Here is a 19,036-nt window from a genome sequence, read left to right as displayed (position 1 = left end):
AAAGTTATAGATGGTTGCAACTGAAGCAGGCCATTCAGACAGGGTTTCCTGAATGGAAAAATCTTAATAACCATTATGGTTTAGAGTTCTTGTGCTTTCAGGTGGACTTCCTGGGACACCAGGCCATACAGTGGTATAAATTAATATCTGAATTTATGAATAAAAAAACCAAAAACTGGCCTCAGGGATATTTGGAACATTGAGATAAGGCATCAAATTACTGCAACTCAATGGCCATGAATTTGGTCTTGGAGGATGAGTTGTACAATGCCAGCATCTATGAGACAAACTTGTTTTTTTTTCTGTTGCACCGAGCTTTCTGGACAACTGTTCGTTTACAAAAGTTAGATAGCTCTAAATCAAATAAATGTTGGCATTGTCATCTCGAAGCAGGGACTTTAGATCATTTATCAATCTATTGTCCATTCATTTTGGCTTTTTGGAAGTTGATTTGGGGTCAAATAAATTGTTTGTTAGAAAATCCTGTGGCTTTGTCCTATGATACTATACTATTTGGAATGTCAATGAGGAAGAAAAGTCAAATTTCTGCAAAGAATAATAAGCTATTACTTATTATGACAAGAGATTATATTTAATTGGAAAAACTGGAATAGATTAAATTAAAGTTTTTGGTGTGTATAAAATGGAAAGAATGTTGAGCCTTGCAGAAAGAAAATTTTAATAAATCTCAGGAGGTTTGGAGACCATTAATAGAATTTTGTAAGGAGTAAAATATCATTTTTCCCTAATTGTATAATTGTACAGGGAAGGGTGGGGGGGAGGGACTTTAATTATATACTGATGGGTTGGATTAATAGAAAAAAAAATATTATATATATATATATATAATTACATGAGTAATAACAGGGTTGGGTAGGAGGGTTTTATTTTTACTAATGAAAATGATAAGATAGATATTCAAGTGATATTGTATAAGTTCAATTGTTATTTTCTGATACTTGTTGTAAGATGAAAAAATGAATAAAGAACTTAAAAAAAAAAAAAGACTGTCTGTACACAGGTTTCATAATTAGACAGCAATATAAATGTGCTGCAAAGGATAACTAAAATATGTCTCCTGTAAATCTATGTGCTGCCTTTTGTAAGATTGCTACCTATACACATATGCTAATTAACATATAAATCAGCTTTTCATACATGTAAACAGCACCTAAGCCTTCATTAAACACATTACATATTCACTATCTTTAAGAAAGTCAATATACATATGTTGCAAAAGATGTTCAACCAAGAAATGGATCCTATGTTTTATAAACATTGTCATTTCCAGAAATGGTAGAAGAACATAACCATTCTATGCACAAATCCATTATAAACAGATGATTTTGATAAACATCCTGCAAAATTTAGAAGTTTATTTATTGATGCATATTGCTTCATTTTAGGGAAACGATGGGAAGAAAGGACAATTCAATAAGGATAAAACAATGAAAGCATCCCACACTCATGGATTCTACACAAGTCACAAGATTATGTACTGAGGGCAAATGCCAGCTTACAGGACAAAAAGGTATATTAGGTCTTTCATCACTGGTTGATTGGTTTATACATTACCTGTTGAGCTGATGGGTGAGGGCTAGGAGTTGGCCTTGGTGAAAAATCTTCATCTTCCACACCAGAATCATGATCACTCACAGATAATTTATTTGGGGAGGAGCTCTGATGAACACTAGGATATGAACAACAAATATGAAAAAATCCAAATATCCTGCTATATATGGTGGTTTAGTAAAGATCTATTGGGTTTTCACAACACTCGAGACTTTGGGCTACAGGTTTAGTAAAGTAAAACATTTTGCAGGCAGAAGCTTCAGTAGGACTTGCTGATAGAAGGTATTGGGACTTTTGTATACACTTCTCCCTCCGAATTCACAGTGATAGGGGATTAACAGAACCACAAATACAGAAAAACCGTGAATAACTTTATATTATTCGCCGTTTTCTATTAAAAACCATCGTGAATATGGTGAAAACCATGAATAACATGGTGGGAGACCTGGCCTGTTCCTGAAGAAAAGGCAAAACACAGTGAAGAAAGTGCTGGGAATCAGTGTTTCTCTCTGTAAATGCTTGGAATCAGCGATTTCTCAATGCAAGCTGACAATTTATTTTTTTGGGGGGGGGGGGAGGGGGTAGGAGCCAGCAAGCAAAAAACCATGAATAATTGAAACCGCGATTGCTGAAATCGTGAATACTGAGGGAGAAGTGTACTGCCTTTTTGTAGTTATACAACCACACTCAAAGCGGTTTCCATACAGGTACTTCAAGCATTTTCCCTATCTGTCCTACCTGAGGCAGTAGAGGATTAAGTGACTTGCCAAGGGTCACAGCGCAGGGTTTGAACCCACAACCTCAGGGTGCTGAGGCTGGAGCTCTAACCACTACGCCACACTCTCCCCTCCAGAGGCATTCTAAAATGACCAGAACAGCAGAAGCTATGGGCTAAACTATTAAACGTCCTACTTTTCTTTTTAAACATGGAATGTGTCACAAAATGTAGAATCCAATAGTGGATGAAGATCATATACTCTACCTAGTATGCCGACATTAGCCAATAATGCTTTTGGTCATGAAAAAGCATAGAAAGCAAACATTTTCTTTTCCTGTTGCAAGAAAAAAGTTTCTTGTTGATTTAAGCAACTACTACTACTATAGCACTATTATTTCTATAGCGCTACCAGACGTATGTAGCAATGTACAGTGCCATGAAGACAATCCCTACTCAAAGGAGCTTACAATCTAAACAGACAAGACAAACAGGATGCCATAGATACTAGTAAGGATTCTGATTCCAGCTATGTAGTTTTTTCTCAAATCCATGAGAAAAGAAAAGCCTAGAGAATTGTTTGTTCCTGGCTATTAAAATTCAGCATTTGGCTATTTTTTATTTTATTTTTTAGTTCACACCAGCATTGGCCATTTTCCTGCCCCAGAGAACTAAATAGTTTATTAAAAATTTGATTAAACGCTAATCATAAGATTCATAGCATTAAATAAAGGTATATAGGAATGGGGTTTATGGTAGATTTTCTTGAATTTTAAGAATGTAATTGATTGGGGGGGAGGGGGAATAAATTATGATATGGTGTTTTAACAGAATATTAAGTGTTGCATTTGAGTTTAAAATGCTATAAATGCTGTTACACTTATTGTAAGTTTATTAAAAATGAATAAAGAATTGGGGGAAAAAAAAAGATTCATAGCATTGTACAAATTTCATTTGTTTGCTGTTTCGTTGCACTCGTCAGCTATCTGCTTGGTGTTTTTCAAGAGAACTGATTTCAGAACACTAGGAACAATATATCTATTGTTTTATGATTTAACTGCAAGACTCCAGAGTCAGGTCTTTTAGGGCCGAAATACAATCGTGTCAAGTCTGATAGTAAATAAAAGGATCAAGCACCATCTAGTCTCCTTCGTTGTTGTTTTTGTACATTAAAAGACCTAACACAGACAAAGCAAACACAACATAGGGTAGGATAGTAAAATTTGATTGATCACCCAAATCATATATTCAAGGCGATGCACAATTCTAAAAACAGTTTAACAATATACAGGGGAACAAAAGTTCATATAGCAAATATAGTACATGACTTTTCTTTCCTTTCAAATTCTTTACTCATTTTTACACCTTACATCAAGTATACAATAATATATCAGTTAAAACTTGTACATCACTTGACATTCTTTATAATATCATCATCGTAAATACATAAATTTATTCCCCCATCCACTCTTCCCTCAAATATTATATTCTTATCTACTGAATGAATCTTTAATAAAAATTTATACCATCCCCCCTCCCCACTATGTATAAATGTATTTTCAGTGGAAAATGGTGTCTAATCATTGCAATAACTTATCAATGGCCATCAAATATTTTTAAAATTATTATAATTCCCTTTCAAGACACAGGACCAGTACAGGAAGTGAGATAATGCCATAAAGCACAGTTACTTACCGTAACAGGTGTTATCCAGGGACAGCAGGCAGATATTCTCTACACGTGGGTGACGTCACCGATGGAGCCCCCTAGCGGATGTTTTCGTAAGCAGACTTGCTTGAAGACCTTCAAGCTTGCGATTGGCCCATGAATGCGCGCGTGCCCCTCCCGCCCGGTCTAGGGCATGCGTCAGTTCAGATAGCAAACAAAGAAGCCAACCACGGGAAGGTGGGTGGGTTGCGAGAATATCTGCCTGCTGTCCCTGGATAACACCTGTTACGGTAAGTAACTGTGCTTTATCCCAGGACAAGCAGGCAGCATGTTCTCTACATGTGGGTGACCTCCAAGCTAACTATAATGGGATGGAGGGAGAGTTGGCAATTTAGGAGAATAGATTTTGAAAAACTGACTGGCCAAAATGGCCATCACGCCTGGAGAAAGCATCCAGACAGTAGTGAGAGGTGAAAGTATGAACCGAGGACCAAGTGGCAGCCTTACAGATTTCCTCAATGGGAGTCGAGTGGAAGAAAGCAACAGACGCCGCCATCGCTTGGACCTTGTGGCCTGTGACTCAACCCGGCAGGGAGAGGCCAGCCTGAGCGTAACAGAAAGAGATACAAGCGGCCAACCAGTTAGAAATGGTCTGCTTAGAAACAGAGCGACCCAAGTGATTAGGGTCGAAAGAGAGGAACAGCTGGAGAGCAGAATGATGAGGAGCAGTGCGCTTCAAGTAGAAGGCCAGCACACGCTTACAATCAAGAGAATACAGAGCTGCTTCTCCAGGGTAAGAATAGGGCTTCAGGAAAAACACAGGAAGAACAATGGATTGGTTGATGTGAAATGCAGAAACAACTTTGATGGAAGACAGTGAAAGGAGGGTCCGCTACCAAGGCTTGAAGTTCACCGACTCGACGGACAGAAGTGTGAGCGATAAGAAACACAACCTTCCAAGTAAGAAACTTCAAGTGAGCCCGCGCCAGCGGCTCGAAAGGGGGTTTCATTAAGCGAGCAAGGACCACGTTAAGATCCCAAACCACAGGGGGAGGCTTAAGGGGCGGATGAATGTGGAGGCCTTTCATGAAGCGGGAAACCACAGGATGAACAGAGATAGGCTTCCCGTCAATCGGCTGATGAAAAGCAGCAATGGCACTAAGGTGAACTCGAACCGATGAGGACTTGAGACCAGCGCCAGATAAGTGTAACAGATAGTCCAGGACAGCAGATAAGGAGGCAGACAGCGGCTCCTGCTGTTGAGTAGCACACCAGGAAGAAAAACGGGTCTACTTCTGATGGTAACATTGGCGAGTGGGCTCCTTTCGAGATGCCTCCAGGACATCCAGCATAGGCTGGGACAAATGGAACGAGGGCATTAAGTTTCGAGGAACCAAGCCGTCAAGTGCAGAGACTGAATGTTGGGATGAAGCAGCGAACCCCGACTCTGCGTAAGCAGAGAAGGAAAAACAGGCAGAAGAAGAGGATCCATGGAACTGAGTTGCAACAGAAGGGAGAACCACGGCTGTCGAGGCCACCGAGGAGCTATTAGAATCATGGTGGTGTGCGTGGACGAGCCTGACGAGAGTCTTCAGAATCAGAGGGAATGGAGGGAACACATACAGAAACAGGTCTGTTCAATCCAGTAGATAAGCATCCGCCTCGAGTCTGAGAGGGGTATAAACCCTGGAGCAGAAGCGGGGCAACTTGTGATTGAGGGGGGACACGAACAGATCGACATCCGGAGCCCCCCAACGAGCAAACACCTGATGCAGAGTCACGGAATGGATGGACCACTCATGAGGTTGCAGAAGACGCCTCAACCTGTCCGCCAGGCAATTGTGCTGGCCCTAAATGTACATGTTGCGGCAGATGGCCCATTCCCAGAGCCGCATCGCCTCTCGGCACAGGGATAGGGACCTCCGTTCCCCCCCTGTTTGTTGATATAATACATGGTGACCTGTTTGTCCGTGCGAATCAGCACTACTTGGTCGCGAAGCAGGTGACAAAAAGCCTTCAGGGTGAGGAAAAATCGCCCGAAGCTCCAGCAGATTGATATGACAAAGACGGTCGGCAGTGGACCTGAGTGCGAAGACCGTCCAGATGAGCCCCCCAAGCATAGGCCGACGAGACCGTCGTGAAGACCTTTTGTGGAGGAGGAGCATGAAACAGAAAACCTCTGGAAAGATTGGAAGAGAGCATCCACCAACTGAGAGACTTCCTCAACAAAGGAAGTCACGACAATGCGTCGAGAGAGAGGATCCCGATCCTGGTTCCATTGGGATGTAAGAGTCCACCGAGGAATACGGAGGTGAAGTCTGGCAAAAGGAGTCACGTGAACCGTAGAGGCCATGTGATCAAGGAAGACCATCAGGAGCCGAGCCGAGGCGAGGCCGAGGACAGATAGGCCACCCTCTGGCATAAATGAACAAGGGCCTCCTGCCAAGGCCGAGGCAAGAAGGAGTGGAGACAAACTGTGTCCAGGACCATTCCAATGAACTCTAGAGACTGGGACGGACAGAGGTAAGACTTAGGGAAGTTCACCTCGAAGCCGAGACTCTGAAGGAGCAAGATGGTATGATTCGTCGCTCGCAGAACTTCTTGACGAGAGGACGCTTTGATCAACCAGTAGGTAGGGAAATACCTGCAGGCCGCGGAGACACAGGGCCACAGCTACCACAATCAGGCATTTCGTGAAAACCCTTGGAGAGGCCACCAGGCCGAAGAGAAGAACACGATACTGGAGATGGAGATCCCCCACCCGGAATCTCAGATATCGGCGAGAGGCCGGGTGTATTGGAATGTTCGTGTACACCTCTTTGAGGTCCAGTGAGCACAGCCAGTCCCCCTCGTCTAAGAGGGGGTACAGAGTAGGGAGGGTGAGCATTCTGAACCGTTCCCTGACCAGAAACTTGTTCAGAGCATGGAGGTTCAAGATTGGACGCAGATTACCGTCTTCTTGGGCACCAGAAAATACCGGGAGTAGAACCCCGTATTCCACTGGTCCAGAGGAACCTCCTCGACCGCCCAGAGGCGTAGAAGGGCCCGAGCTTCTTGTAGAAGGAGGGGCAGCTGAGACCGGCCCGAAGGAAACTCTTTTGGAGGAAGGTCTGGGGGTACGTGACTGAAGTGAAGGGAGTACCCCTCCCGGATGATGGAAAGGACCCAACTGTCGGTGGTAAGGCTTTCCCACTGTGTGTAGAAATGATGGAGACACCCCCCAATAAGAAGGGGAGAAGTCTCCAGAATGAAGGGAGCCCGAGGGCTCATACCGGAATTGTCAAAAAGACGGCCCAGGCTTTGCCAGAGCCAGCAGCTGGACCTTAGCTTGTCGCTGCTGCTGCTTCAAAGGAGGCCGAGAGAACACAGGAGTAGTTTTCTGTGGATACTTCTGGAGAGGGATTTTGTACTGCCGGGCCGGAGGGGTCTTTGGCTTAAGGCGCACTAGAGAGGCGAAAGACCGTTCGTGCTCTGAGAGGTGCTTAGTGGCCGCCTCGATGGAATCATCAAATAGCTCATTACCTACACAAGGGAGACTGGCTAGACGATCCTGGAGATTCGGTTTCATATCAACAATTCTGAGCCAAGCGAGTCAACGCATGGCGATCGCAAAAGCCGTGACTCTCGAGGACAACTTGAAGGCGTCATAGGCCACCTGGAACATATAGAGCCGGAGCTGGGAGTCTCTTCGAGGAGACGAAAACTCCTGACGACGAGAATCTGGCACGTCCCCCTGGAACGAGTGGAAGGCTTCCACACAGAACTGGAGATAGAACATAAAGATAAAGCTATAGTTGAAGGCACAGTTCGTCATCATCGAGTTTTGATAAAGACGGCGACCAAACTTGTCCATCGCACGGCCCTCCCGCCCCGGCGGGACGGCAGCGTACACCTTCAAGGGGTTGGACTTTAAGGAAGACTCAACCACCAGGGATTGGTGAGAAAGCTGAGAATTCTCGAATCCCTTAATTGGAATTGTCCGGTAGCAGGACTCCACTTGGAGGGAATAGCCGGGATCGCATAAGGGGTCTCTAGGTTCCGCAGGAAAATTTGCCGGAGAACCTGGTGCAAAGGCAAGCGGAGCGCTTCACCATCTCCGCCAGGAATTCCTGGGTATAACGGGACTCCGATTGGAGGTCCAGGTTCAAAGCCTTGCCCATGTCAGCAATGAAACGAGTGAAGGAAGAGTTTTGAGAAGAAGACTCATCTTCAGGAAAAGATCCCGAACGAGATATCGGGGCAACAGAGAAAGAGGGAGAAATCTCCCTCGAGTAGCACGCCGGAGCCTCGGAGTCCCAAGAATGGGAAATCGAGGAGGCTCAGCTAAAGCGCCTCGGAGGCGCCAAGGAATGACCCCGCACAAAATGGGTTGGAGAGGACCCCAGAGTCCAAGGGACCATCATGAGGAGCCCCGGAGAAAACGGGGCAAAGGAAAATTCTTCCGCTGGCTTCAAAGAAGATCCTCGGGAGGCAGCCCGGTGCCTCGAGGGAGAATGCACGGTAGAGTCCAGTTCAAGGACAAGGGTGTGCTTGGAGGGTTTTGTGGTCGGAGACCTTCCTCGAAAAGGCGGGGAAGACCGCAACCTTTCAGGAGGAGCGAACCTCGATAAAGTCGCTGGGGAAAAACGGGATCCCGTTACGGGACCCCGGAAAGTCACAGGCCCCGAATCCGGGGACAAAGAATCGCTCGAGGGAATCCTGCAAGACTTACGTGTGCGACCCCAAGGATCAAGCCAAGTATGCTCAGGCTGGTCAGACGGGGGCTGGGTCAAGACCGAGGTCGGGACCAGTTGGCTCACCACCGAGGAAAGCTGCGAGGTAAGGATAGCCTTAAGCATGTCCTCGCCGGTACACCTGAGGAGGCAAGAGGAAACTTACCCAAGGCCAGGGTAGTAGGAGGAACCGAGGCCGGGGTCTTCGAGGTTGAGGGGGACTTCGAGGCCGAGGTCCTCGATGCCGGGGCCGAGCTCTAGGCATGTCCCGCCGGATCCATAGGGCCAAAGAGTTGAAGAATCTTGGCCACTCTCCGACGAAGAGCACGCGGTTGCAAAGTCGCACAAAGCGGACACGACTTAGCGCAGTGCTCCGCACCCAGGCACTCTACACACCAATGATGGTGATCGGTGATGGAGATAACCCGGTTGCACTTAGTACAGTTTTTGAACCTGGAGCGAGGCCGGGACATATGCAAAAGGACAGCCGCGGCCAGACCAAGACCGGAGGCTCGGTCGAAAAAACACGAAAGGAAATAACAAAGACGCGAGCACAGCGACTTAAACAAAAAGAAAAAAGAAAGCCGCGGTGCAAGAAGGACAATGAGATTGCGCGTAGCAAGGGAGCAGTGCTTCTGGCTCCACAGAAAACATTGAACTGAGGCCACGCTGAGGAGACACATGCCCTAGACCAGGCAGGAGGGGCATGTGCGGGCCAATCGCAAGCTTGAAGGTCTTCAAGCAAATGTGCTTGCGAAAACGTCCGCTAGGGGGCTCCGTCGGTGACGTCACCCACATGTAGAGAATATGCTGCCTGCTTGTCCTGGGATAATGTGTTCTAGCCCTCTCATAAATCTTCCCTAACATCCCTTTTTATTGCCCTCCTAATTCTCCCAGATGTATTAAATAAAGGGTGTTGCACACATGGGGGGTTGCCCCATCCCCCTTTCTCAGAGAAATACCCTCATCACTGCCAAGATGATAAAGGGGATGGAATTCCTCTTGTACGAGGAAAGACTAAAATGGTTAAGGCTCTTAAGCTTGGAAAAGAGACGGTTTAGGGAAGGTATGATTGAAGTCTACAAATTCTTGAGTGATGTAGAATGGATGGATCGATTTTTAACTCTGTCAAAAATTACAAAGACTAGGGGATACTTGAAGTTACAGGGCAATACTTTTAAAACCAATAGGAGGAAATATTTTTTCACTCAAAGTATAGTTAAGCTCTGGAACGTGTTGCCACAGATTGTGGTAAGAGTGGTTAACGTAGCCTGCTATTTCAACCACTACGCTATTTCTCAACTCCATATCTTTGTTATGAGTGAAGAGTATAAATGTTTATACTTACATTCTGACAGAAGCATTTTTGGAAGCCTCATTGAAAAAGACCATTTCGGCATTGTGGTTCTCTGCACTTAGCTCAAACAGGAAAGGCTGTCTGTCTGATGGTTCAACATTCTGAAACAAGATCATAAATATATACAGAAAGTATACAAAAAGCTCTCTACAGAGGTATATACATTTGAAGTATAATTTTCAAAAACTGTTGACTTTAATGCAAAAGATACAGGTAGGTAGTTCTCCTCATGGATTTTGCACCAGTTCTTAAAAGTATACATGCACATTCCATTCCAAAACTTCCAAAGAATGACATTCCTATTAAATTTACACTGTCTTTTACAGAAAGCTTTTTCTAGCAAACATACATATAGTTTTGAGAACACAACCATATATGGTTTTGCCTTTCATTGTCCCATGAATGCCTTCAGAATTAAGCATGTGCACTGTGAAATATGCACACTTTCACATGCACATAGAATGGTGTTTTCTAATAGTACTTCATAACAGTAAATAGCTACTGAAAATTGCACTAGGAAAGAATAGAAAGGGCATCAGAAGATAATCACTTTGCTTTGGTTTGTTGCCTTTTGTCTTGCTTTACTGGGGAGGGGGGTGGGGGAGAAAACAATGGATGACGGGTTATGTATTTCGCTGTTTTCTGTGGTGTCATCATTAAAAAAATTGTTTCCAAAATCAATTATCTGTGCGGTGTTCCTCTTTCCTTAGCAAAGAAGACCGTTACCCTTGTAGTCACATGGACTCTGGGCACAAATGGAGAAGCTGGACAAGGATATGATCAAAGAAAACCATAAGCTTGGAATGAAAGGGGAGGCATTATTGCTGAGAGATTTCAACTTGCCTGATGTGGATTGGAATGTCATGTCAGCAGAATAGGAAAAAAGCTGAGAGACTGTGGATACCTGTCAAAGTGATTTGCTCAGACAAATGGTGACAGAACTTACCAGGGAAGGGGCAACTCTGGATCTAGTGTTCACAAATGGAGGAACTATTTCTAAAATTTGGCTGGGTTCTCACCTAGGCAATAGTGATCACATGATATGGTTTGATATAAGAACAAAAACAAAGTGCAGATGCACAAAACTCAAAGTACAGTAACTCCTCCGAATCCACATGGTGCAGGATCGATCATCCTATGCTCCTGCCCCTTGCAGGACCATCATCAAAATGGTGCCGTGAGTTCCTGTTCTAGTCTCAAAACATTTTGATGATAGCTCTGCATGGGGCAGGAGCGTAGGATGATCAATCCTGCCCCGCATCAACACTAGACCACCAGGTAAGGTCTGTGGAAGATCTGGGACACAGGAGGGAGGCGGGGTGGGTAAGGGCAGGCTCTGCCCCTAACCCCCATGAATATTGAGGGTCTGCTATACTGAATTTCAGACATGCAGATTTTGTAAAATGGGGAAATACCAGAAACAGCTTTCAGCATAGGTAGGCATAGGAAAAGAGGAAGGATGGTGGTTCAAGCTGAAAGCAGTTGTAAATATGGTATGAGAGCTTATGCTCCTGGCAAAATTTTGTCCAACTGTGCATTTGTATTGCGTAATCACGCAGAATCTTTAACATAACCCAATGAAGCAAGCAAGAAGAGGGGGGAGAGAGAGGGGCAGTCTTCATTGGTGGCTCCAAATCCCCCATCTTGTACAAGGGGCGAGTCTAGATCAGCCGCACTAGAACTGACAGAACCAGATTCAGATCCCAAGATGGAACAGAGGGTCGTACAGGATGCTTGAGCAACTTGGCTGCCGCAAGAAGCAAATCACATCAGGAATGGTAGTTAAATGCTGATCTTTCAATAACCCCCGAAAGGTTGACAAGGCCACAAGCTGAACCCAGAGGGAAGACCAAGCCAGTCCCCTATCCAGGCCATCCTGCAAGAACTCTAAGATGTTAGGCAGGGAAGTGCGAAAAGAGACTACTCCACGCGCATCACACCACTCCTCAAATAGACACCAAACCCTCACATAAGCCCAAGAGGTGGAAAGCCTCCGGGACCCCAAGAGAGTTGAGATCACTATCTGAATACCCCTTCTTACCTAGGCGACCCCTTTCAAGAGCCAAGCCATAAGACAAGAGACCTGGATCGAACATTGGAATGGGACCCTGAGTTAGAAGGTCGTCGGAGAGGAGAAGATGAAGAGGATCCGCCACAGACTGTGGAGAAAGCCTGGTCTTTATTCAAAGACATGGTAAATGAGGCGCAAAACATGTATATACCCCGATTTAGAAAAGGATGCAAGAAGAATCATACAAAAATCCTAGCATGGATAACCAATGAAGTAAAGGAAGTGATAGGAGACAAGAAAAAATCATTTCGGAAGTGGAAAAAAGACAAAACTGATGAAAATTGGAAGGAGCACAGGAAGCAACAAAAAGAATGTCACCGAGTGGTCAAAAAAGCAAAGAAAGAATACGAAGAGAGACTAGCTAAGGAAGCACAAAATTTTAAACCATTCTTCCGATATGTGAAAGGAAAGCAGCCGGCGAGGGAGGAGGTGGGACCTTTGGATGAGGGAGACAGGAAGGGAGTGGTGAAGGAGGAAAAAGAGGTGGCTGACAGACTAAACACGTTCTTCTCATCAGTCTTTACAAGAGAAGACACATCCAACGTGCCTGAACCGGAAAAAATATTCAAGGGGGATCAAGAGGGAAAATTATCATACATGGAGGTAAGCCTCAAAGACGTGCTCAAGCAGATAGATTAAAAACTGTCAAATCTCCGGGCACAGACGGAATCCACCCGAGAATACTGAAAGAGCTCAGAGACGAAACAGCAGAGTTACTGCGGCAGATTTGTAATCTATCCTTGAGAACAGGGGTAATCCCGGAGGACTGGAGGATAGCAAATGTTACACCAATCTTCAAAAAAGGATCGAGAGGCGACCTGGGGAACTATAGACCGGTGAGCTTAACCTCAGTTCCAGGGAAGATGGCCCAATCATTCATCAAGGACAGTATCAGTGAGCACATAGAAAAAGATAATCTGTTGAGAACAAGCCAGCATGGTTTCTGTAAAGGAAGATCATGCCAAATGAACCTACTGCATTTCTTTGAGGGGATAAGTGAACAACTGGACAAAGGTGACCCTATTGACTTCCAAAAAGCCTTCGACAAGGTACCCCATGAGTGCCTACTAAAGAAGATGTGGAGTCATGGGGTGGAAGTGATGGGTCAAAAATTGGCTGGTGGACAGGAAGCAGAGGGTAGGAGTAAAGGGACACTACTCTGACTGGAAAGGGGTCACGAGTGGTGTCCCAAAGGTCAGTGCTGGGACAGTTGCTGTTCAATATATTCATTAATGACCTGGAAACAGGGACGAAGTGCGAAGTTATTAAATTAGCAGACGACACAAAACTTTCCAGTAGGGTCAGAACTGTTGAGGAATGCAAAGATCTACAAAATGACCTGAACAAGCTGGGTGAGTGGGCAAAAAGATGGCAGATGAGCTTCAATGTAGAGAAATGTAAAGTCTTGCACATAGGGAAAGGGAACCCGATGTATAGCTATACGAAGGGAGGGAGGGCACTGGGGGAGGGCAACCTAGAAAAAGACTTGGGAGTATTGGTGGATACAACGATGAAGCCAGCGGCACAATGTGCAGCGGCCTCAAAGAAGGTGAACGGAATGTTGGACATTATCAAAAAGGGTATCATTACCAGAACGATGATGAACCTAGGGGGGAGTAGGCATGGACCTCCATGCTCCCTTTTCAGAGTCACCTGACCTGCTGCATCACCACTCAACTGAGCTCACTAATACCAGCTCATCTTCCGATGAGCCAAAACCTTGTAGCTCGGGATTACCACCGCTGCAACATCCCTGAACCCCCAAATCCCCCGAGTGAACCCTAGATATAAAGGGGAGTGTGGGAGGAAGTTGCCTCCGAGGGACAGGGAAACACACGGTTCCTCGGAGGCCCGAGACTCCCACCCATTATGTTCTGCTTCACCTCACGCATCCAATCCCTACTCAGCCACCTGGCGGGAAACAGTTTCCCTTAGCTGTATCCATGACATCTTGTTTGTCTGTCTTGCCTGTTTAGATTGTAAGCTCTTTTGAGCAGGGACTGTTTTCTTTCTCTTTGTGACTCTGTACAGTGCTGTGTGCATCTGGTAGCGCTATAGAAATAATTAATAGTAATATGCATTATATAGGAGCTACTTACTTGGAAAAGATGTACTGCTTCATTGCTGGTTAATAGCTGAGTGTCTAACTCTTTATATCCACTGCAAAGAAGACACTCATAAAATTCAGGCTCCCTGTGTGTTAGCGAATACAGAACTATGAGGAAATGACCAGATTCTGAAAGCACCCTATTGAAAGAAAAAAAAAAAAGAAGCTTTTGATAGAAAGTACCATTTTGGATTAAAACCTAAATAAAACTAACAGGTTCTTTTGAAACTAAGAATAGATACTGTTTGCCCATATATAACAGAGGTAAGACAGCAATAAACTGAAATCTGTTAAAAGAGACCAGAAATAGCAGGGTAGCAAAGGCTTAACAAGATCTCTAGACCGTCAAGAGAAGCTTCTGGACATGTCCTTACAAGCAATTTTATTCTGCCAATTTCCAAAATATGTTTCAGTGCGGGAATACAAGATACTACACCAGGCTTGTCCAGCCCACAGCTCTGAAGTCCTCCAATAGGATCCCTGCTTCCATGCTGTGACTGGTTTTGCTGGGAGCTTGAACCAACTTTAACTAACGATGCAACAAGGCTCAATCCTCAAGACAACTAGTAATGGCAGAGAGGCAGCGATTTCTTTTTTTAAAATTTTATTTATTTATTTGAATATAAACAGTTTATAATACATACGGTATTCTAAAGCAATAAGTCCACATTGAGGGAGAAAAGGAGAGCTTTCTTAAACATATTTAACCAAAAAGAGAAATAAAAAGAAAATGCTTGTAAATATCTTATTTTAAGTTTTAGTTTGAACATCCTTCTCCCTAGCTAACAGGAATCTTTCCAACTGATCAGGTTCAAAAAAGGCATATGAATTATTCAAGTAAGTAACCATACCTTTGGCAAGAAATTTTAGGAAAAAAGTTGCTCTCAATGATAACACTCAAGATTTATATTGAAGAAATTGTTTCCGTTTATATTGGGTAGCTCTACACAAGTCTGGAAACATTTGTAATTTCTGCCCACAAAACAGGAAATCTCTTTTCAAGAAATAATTTTTCAAAACAATACTTTTACAATTCTCCGAGATGAAGGTAACCATCCTGAGCTGTTTCAAGAAATAAATTTTCCATTAGGTCTTTCTTCTGGCACTAAAAATAGCTCAGGAGATCTGTATAAAAACAGAAAATATTCAGGGAAAGTGTTTTTAGAGGTAGGAAATGCCCAATATGGCCCCATAAGCCTTTAAATTTGTAGTTCTCAGACCCCCGCCCCTCCTGATTTTCCCCATAGGCTGCAAAGCAATGTTACTTACCGTAACAGTTGTTATCCAGGGACAGCAGGCAGCTATTCTCACTAGTGGGTGATGTCATCCGACAGAGCCCCGATACGGACGTCTCACAAGCATGTCTTGCTTGAAGAAACTCAGAAGTTTCGAGATGCCCGCACCGCGCACGCGCCAGTACCTTCCCGCCCGATGCTCCGGGCGTGTCTCCTCAGTTCAGGTAGCTAGCAGAGAAGCCAACCCAGGGGAGGTGGGTGGGACGTGAGAATAGCTGCCTGCTGTCCCTGGATAACAACTGTTACGGTAAGTACCATTGCTTTATCCCAAGCTAACCTCAATGGGATGGTGGGAGAGTTGGCAACTTAGGAGAATAAATTTTGTAACACTGTTTGGCCAAACTGTCCATCCCTTCTGGAGAAAGTATCCAGACAATAATGAGAGGTGAATGTATGAACCGAGGACCAAGTGGCAGCCTTACAAATCTCCTCAATCGGTGTCGATCTGAGGAAGGCTACAGAGGCTGCCATTGCTCTGACCTTATGGGCTGTGACCCTATAGGGAAGGGATAACCCAGCCTGGGCATAGCAGAAAGAGATACAAGCCGCCATCCAGTTGGAGATGATGCGCTTCGATACAGGACGTCCCAACTTGTTTGGATCAAAGGAGATGAAAAGTTGAGGAACAGTTCTGTGTGGTTTGGTGCGATCCAAGTAGAAAGCCAAAGCACGTTTACAGTCCAGAGTGTGAAGGGCTGATTCTCCAGGATGAGAATGAGGCTTAGGAAAAAACACTGGAAGTACAATGGATTGGTTGAGATGAAATTCAGAGACCACTTTAGGCAGGAATTTAGGATGAGTGCGGAGGACCACCTTGTCATGATGGAATACTGTGAAAGGTGGGTCCGCCACCAAGGCCTGAAGCTCACTGACCCTGCGAGCAGATGTGAAGGCCACCAGAAAAACCACTTTCCAAGTGAGAAACTTTAGAGGAGCCTTTCTCAGAGATTCAAAAGGAGGTTTCATAAGCTGAGAAAGAACAACATTGAGATCCCAAACCACTGGAGGAGGTTTGAGAGGAGGATTGACATGGAAAAGTCCTTTCATAAATCTGGAAACCACAGGATGAGCAGAGAGAGGTTTCCCTTGTAGAGGCTGATGGAAAGCCGCAATAGCACTCAGGTGGACTCGTATAGATGTAGACTTGAGAAAGGTGTAGAAGATAGTCCAACACAGACGATAGGGAGGCTCGCTGAGGCTCCTTAGAATTGGAAATACACCATGAAGAAAATCTAGTCCATTTTTGGGAGTAGCATTGACGAGTAGCAGGCTTCCTGGAAGCCTCCAAGACATCCCTCACTGCCTGGGAAAACTGGTGAGGCGCTACGTTGAGAGGAACCAAGCTGTCAGGTGGAGAGACTGCAGGTTGGGATGAAGTAGAGACCCCTGATGCTGAGTAAGCAGTGAAGGAAATACTGGAAGAAGGAACGTCTTCCTGCTGCTGAGTTGAAGTAGAAGGGAGAACCAAGGCTGTCGGGGCCACCGAGGAGCTATCAGAATCATGGTGGCATGGTCGGACCTCAGCTTGACCAGAGTCTTTTGAATGAGAGGAAACGGAGGAAACGCATACAGAAAGTGATTCCCCCAATCCAGCAGAAAAGCATCCGCCTCGAAGCGATGAGGAGAGTAGATCCTGGAGCAAAATTGAGGCAGCTTGAAGTTGTGGGGAGCCGCAAAGAGGTCTATCTGAGGCGTTCCCCACTGAGCAAAGACCTGATGAAGGGGTGTGGAATGGAGTGTCCATTCGTGAGGCTGGAGCAGACGACTCAAGTTGTCTGCCAGGACATTGTCCTTCCCCTGAATGTAGACAGCTTTGAGGAAGGCGTTGTGGCGAACCGCCCAATCCCAGACTCTGATCGCTTCCTGGCAGAGGGAGGCCGAGCCCGTGCCCCCCTGCTTGTTGACATAATACATGGCGACCTGATTGTCTGTGCGAATGAGGACCATCATGTCGCGAAGCAGATGTTGAAAAGCTTGAAGAGCATTGAAGATGGCTCTGAGCTCCAGAAGATTGATTTGATGGAGTCGGTCCGCACTGGTCCAGAATCCCTGAGTGCGAAGACCATCCAGATGCGCTCCCCAGGCATAGGTCGAGGAATCGGTTGTGAGAACTTTCTGGTGGGGAGGAGTGTGAAACAGCAAACCTCTGGATAGATTCGAAGAGGTCATCCACCAAAGTAGAGACTGCTGAAGAGCAGGAGTGACGATGATGTGTCGAGTCAACGGATCCGACACCTGAGTCCATTGAGACGCTAGGGTCCACTGAGGAATTCTGAGATGGAGTCTGGCAAACGGCGTCACATGAACTGTAGAGGCCATGTGGCCCAGGAGGACCATCATGTGTCTCGCTGAGATGGACTGGCGAGAAGACACAGACTGGCAGAGATGAAGAAGAGCATCCATGCGCTGTGGAGGTAGGAATGCTCTGAGACGAATGGTATCCAGGACCGCCCCGATGAAGGGGAGCGACTGGGAAGGCTGTAGATGAGATTTGGGAAAGTTGATCTCGAAGCCCAAACTTTGCAGGAACAGAATCGTGGACAGGGTCGCCGAGATGACCCCCGAGGCCGAGGGGGCCTTGATGAGCCAGTCGTCGAGGTATGGAAAAACCTGAAGACCCTGGTTCCGGAGTGCAGCGGCCACCACTACCAGACACTTTGTGAAGACTCTGGGAGACGAGGACAGGCCGAATGGAAGCACTCGATACTGCAGATGCAGTTGTCCCACCCGAAATCTGAGGAATTTGCGAGAGGCCGGATGAATGGGAATGTGAGTGTAGGCCTCCTTGAGATCCAGAGAGCATAACCAGTCGTTCTGCTCGATAAGGGGGTAGAGAGAAGCAAGGGTCAGCATGCGAAATTTCTCTTTGACAAGGAATTTGTTGAGGACCCTGAGATCCAGAATGGGTCGCAGGTTGCCCGTCTTCTTTGGAACAAGGAAGTACCGGGAGTAAAACCCTTGGTTTAGTTGGTCCCCCGGGACCGGCTCGACGGCCCGAAGCCAGAGCAACACATGAGCTTCCCGAAGAAGAAGGGGGTCTGAGTCAAGTTGGAAGGATACTCTCTTGGAGGGTGGTCCGGAGGAACCCGATGGAATTGAAGAGAGTATCCCTCCCTGATGATAGTAAGGACCCAGAGGTCGGTGGTTATCGCCTCCCAGCGATGATAAAAAAAGATGGAGGCACCCCCGATGGGAAAAACAGGGGGAGGCAGAACGAGGCTGGTTATGCCCTCGAAGAGACAGTCAAGAAGGCTGAGGAGCCTTGGGGACAGTAGACGGCTGAGGCTTTTGCTGAGCTTTCTGAGGAGGCTGCCGCTACGCAGATTGCCTCGCAGGCGGAGCTTGCCTCGGCTGATAACGCCGCCGATAGATTAATGGCGGTCGAGAGGGTCGAGACTGCTGAGGCTTAGGCTTCGGCCGAAGAATGGACTGAAAGGATTTTTCATGATCAGACAATTTCTTCGTGACCGTCTCGATGGATTCGTCAAAAAGATCCGCCCCAGCACACAGGACGTTCGCCAGGCGGTCCTGAAGATTCG

General features: G+C 45.8%; 1 protein-coding gene across 4 annotated transcripts in view; it reads right to left on the bottom strand.

Annotated features, from left to right (window-relative positions):
* The window catches only part of STIL (STIL centriolar assembly protein), a 110,378-nt gene that overhangs the window by 57,951 nt on the left and 33,391 nt on the right, over window positions 1-19,036 (bottom strand). For all 4 annotated transcript variants that reach the window (XM_033916276.1, XM_033916275.1, XM_033916278.1 and 1 more), the window contains 3 exons: window positions 14,195-14,342; window positions 10,016-10,125; window positions 1,576-1,690 (listed from right to left, as the gene is read on the bottom strand). In XM_033916276.1, the coding sequence (XP_033772167.1) occupies window positions 1,576-1,690; window positions 10,016-10,125; window positions 14,195-14,342 (373 nt within the window). The remainder of the gene's footprint in view (window positions 1-1,575; window positions 1,691-10,015; window positions 10,126-14,194; window positions 14,343-19,036) is intronic.

Source organism: Geotrypetes seraphini, chromosome 12 (genome assembly GCF_902459505.1).
Source record: "Geotrypetes seraphini chromosome 12, aGeoSer1.1, whole genome shotgun sequence".
Lineage (NCBI taxonomy): Eukaryota > Metazoa > Chordata > Amphibia > Gymnophiona > Dermophiidae > Geotrypetes > Geotrypetes seraphini.
Note: the sequence above shows the minus strand (reverse complement) of the source record. Positions and strands in the feature narration are given on the sequence as shown.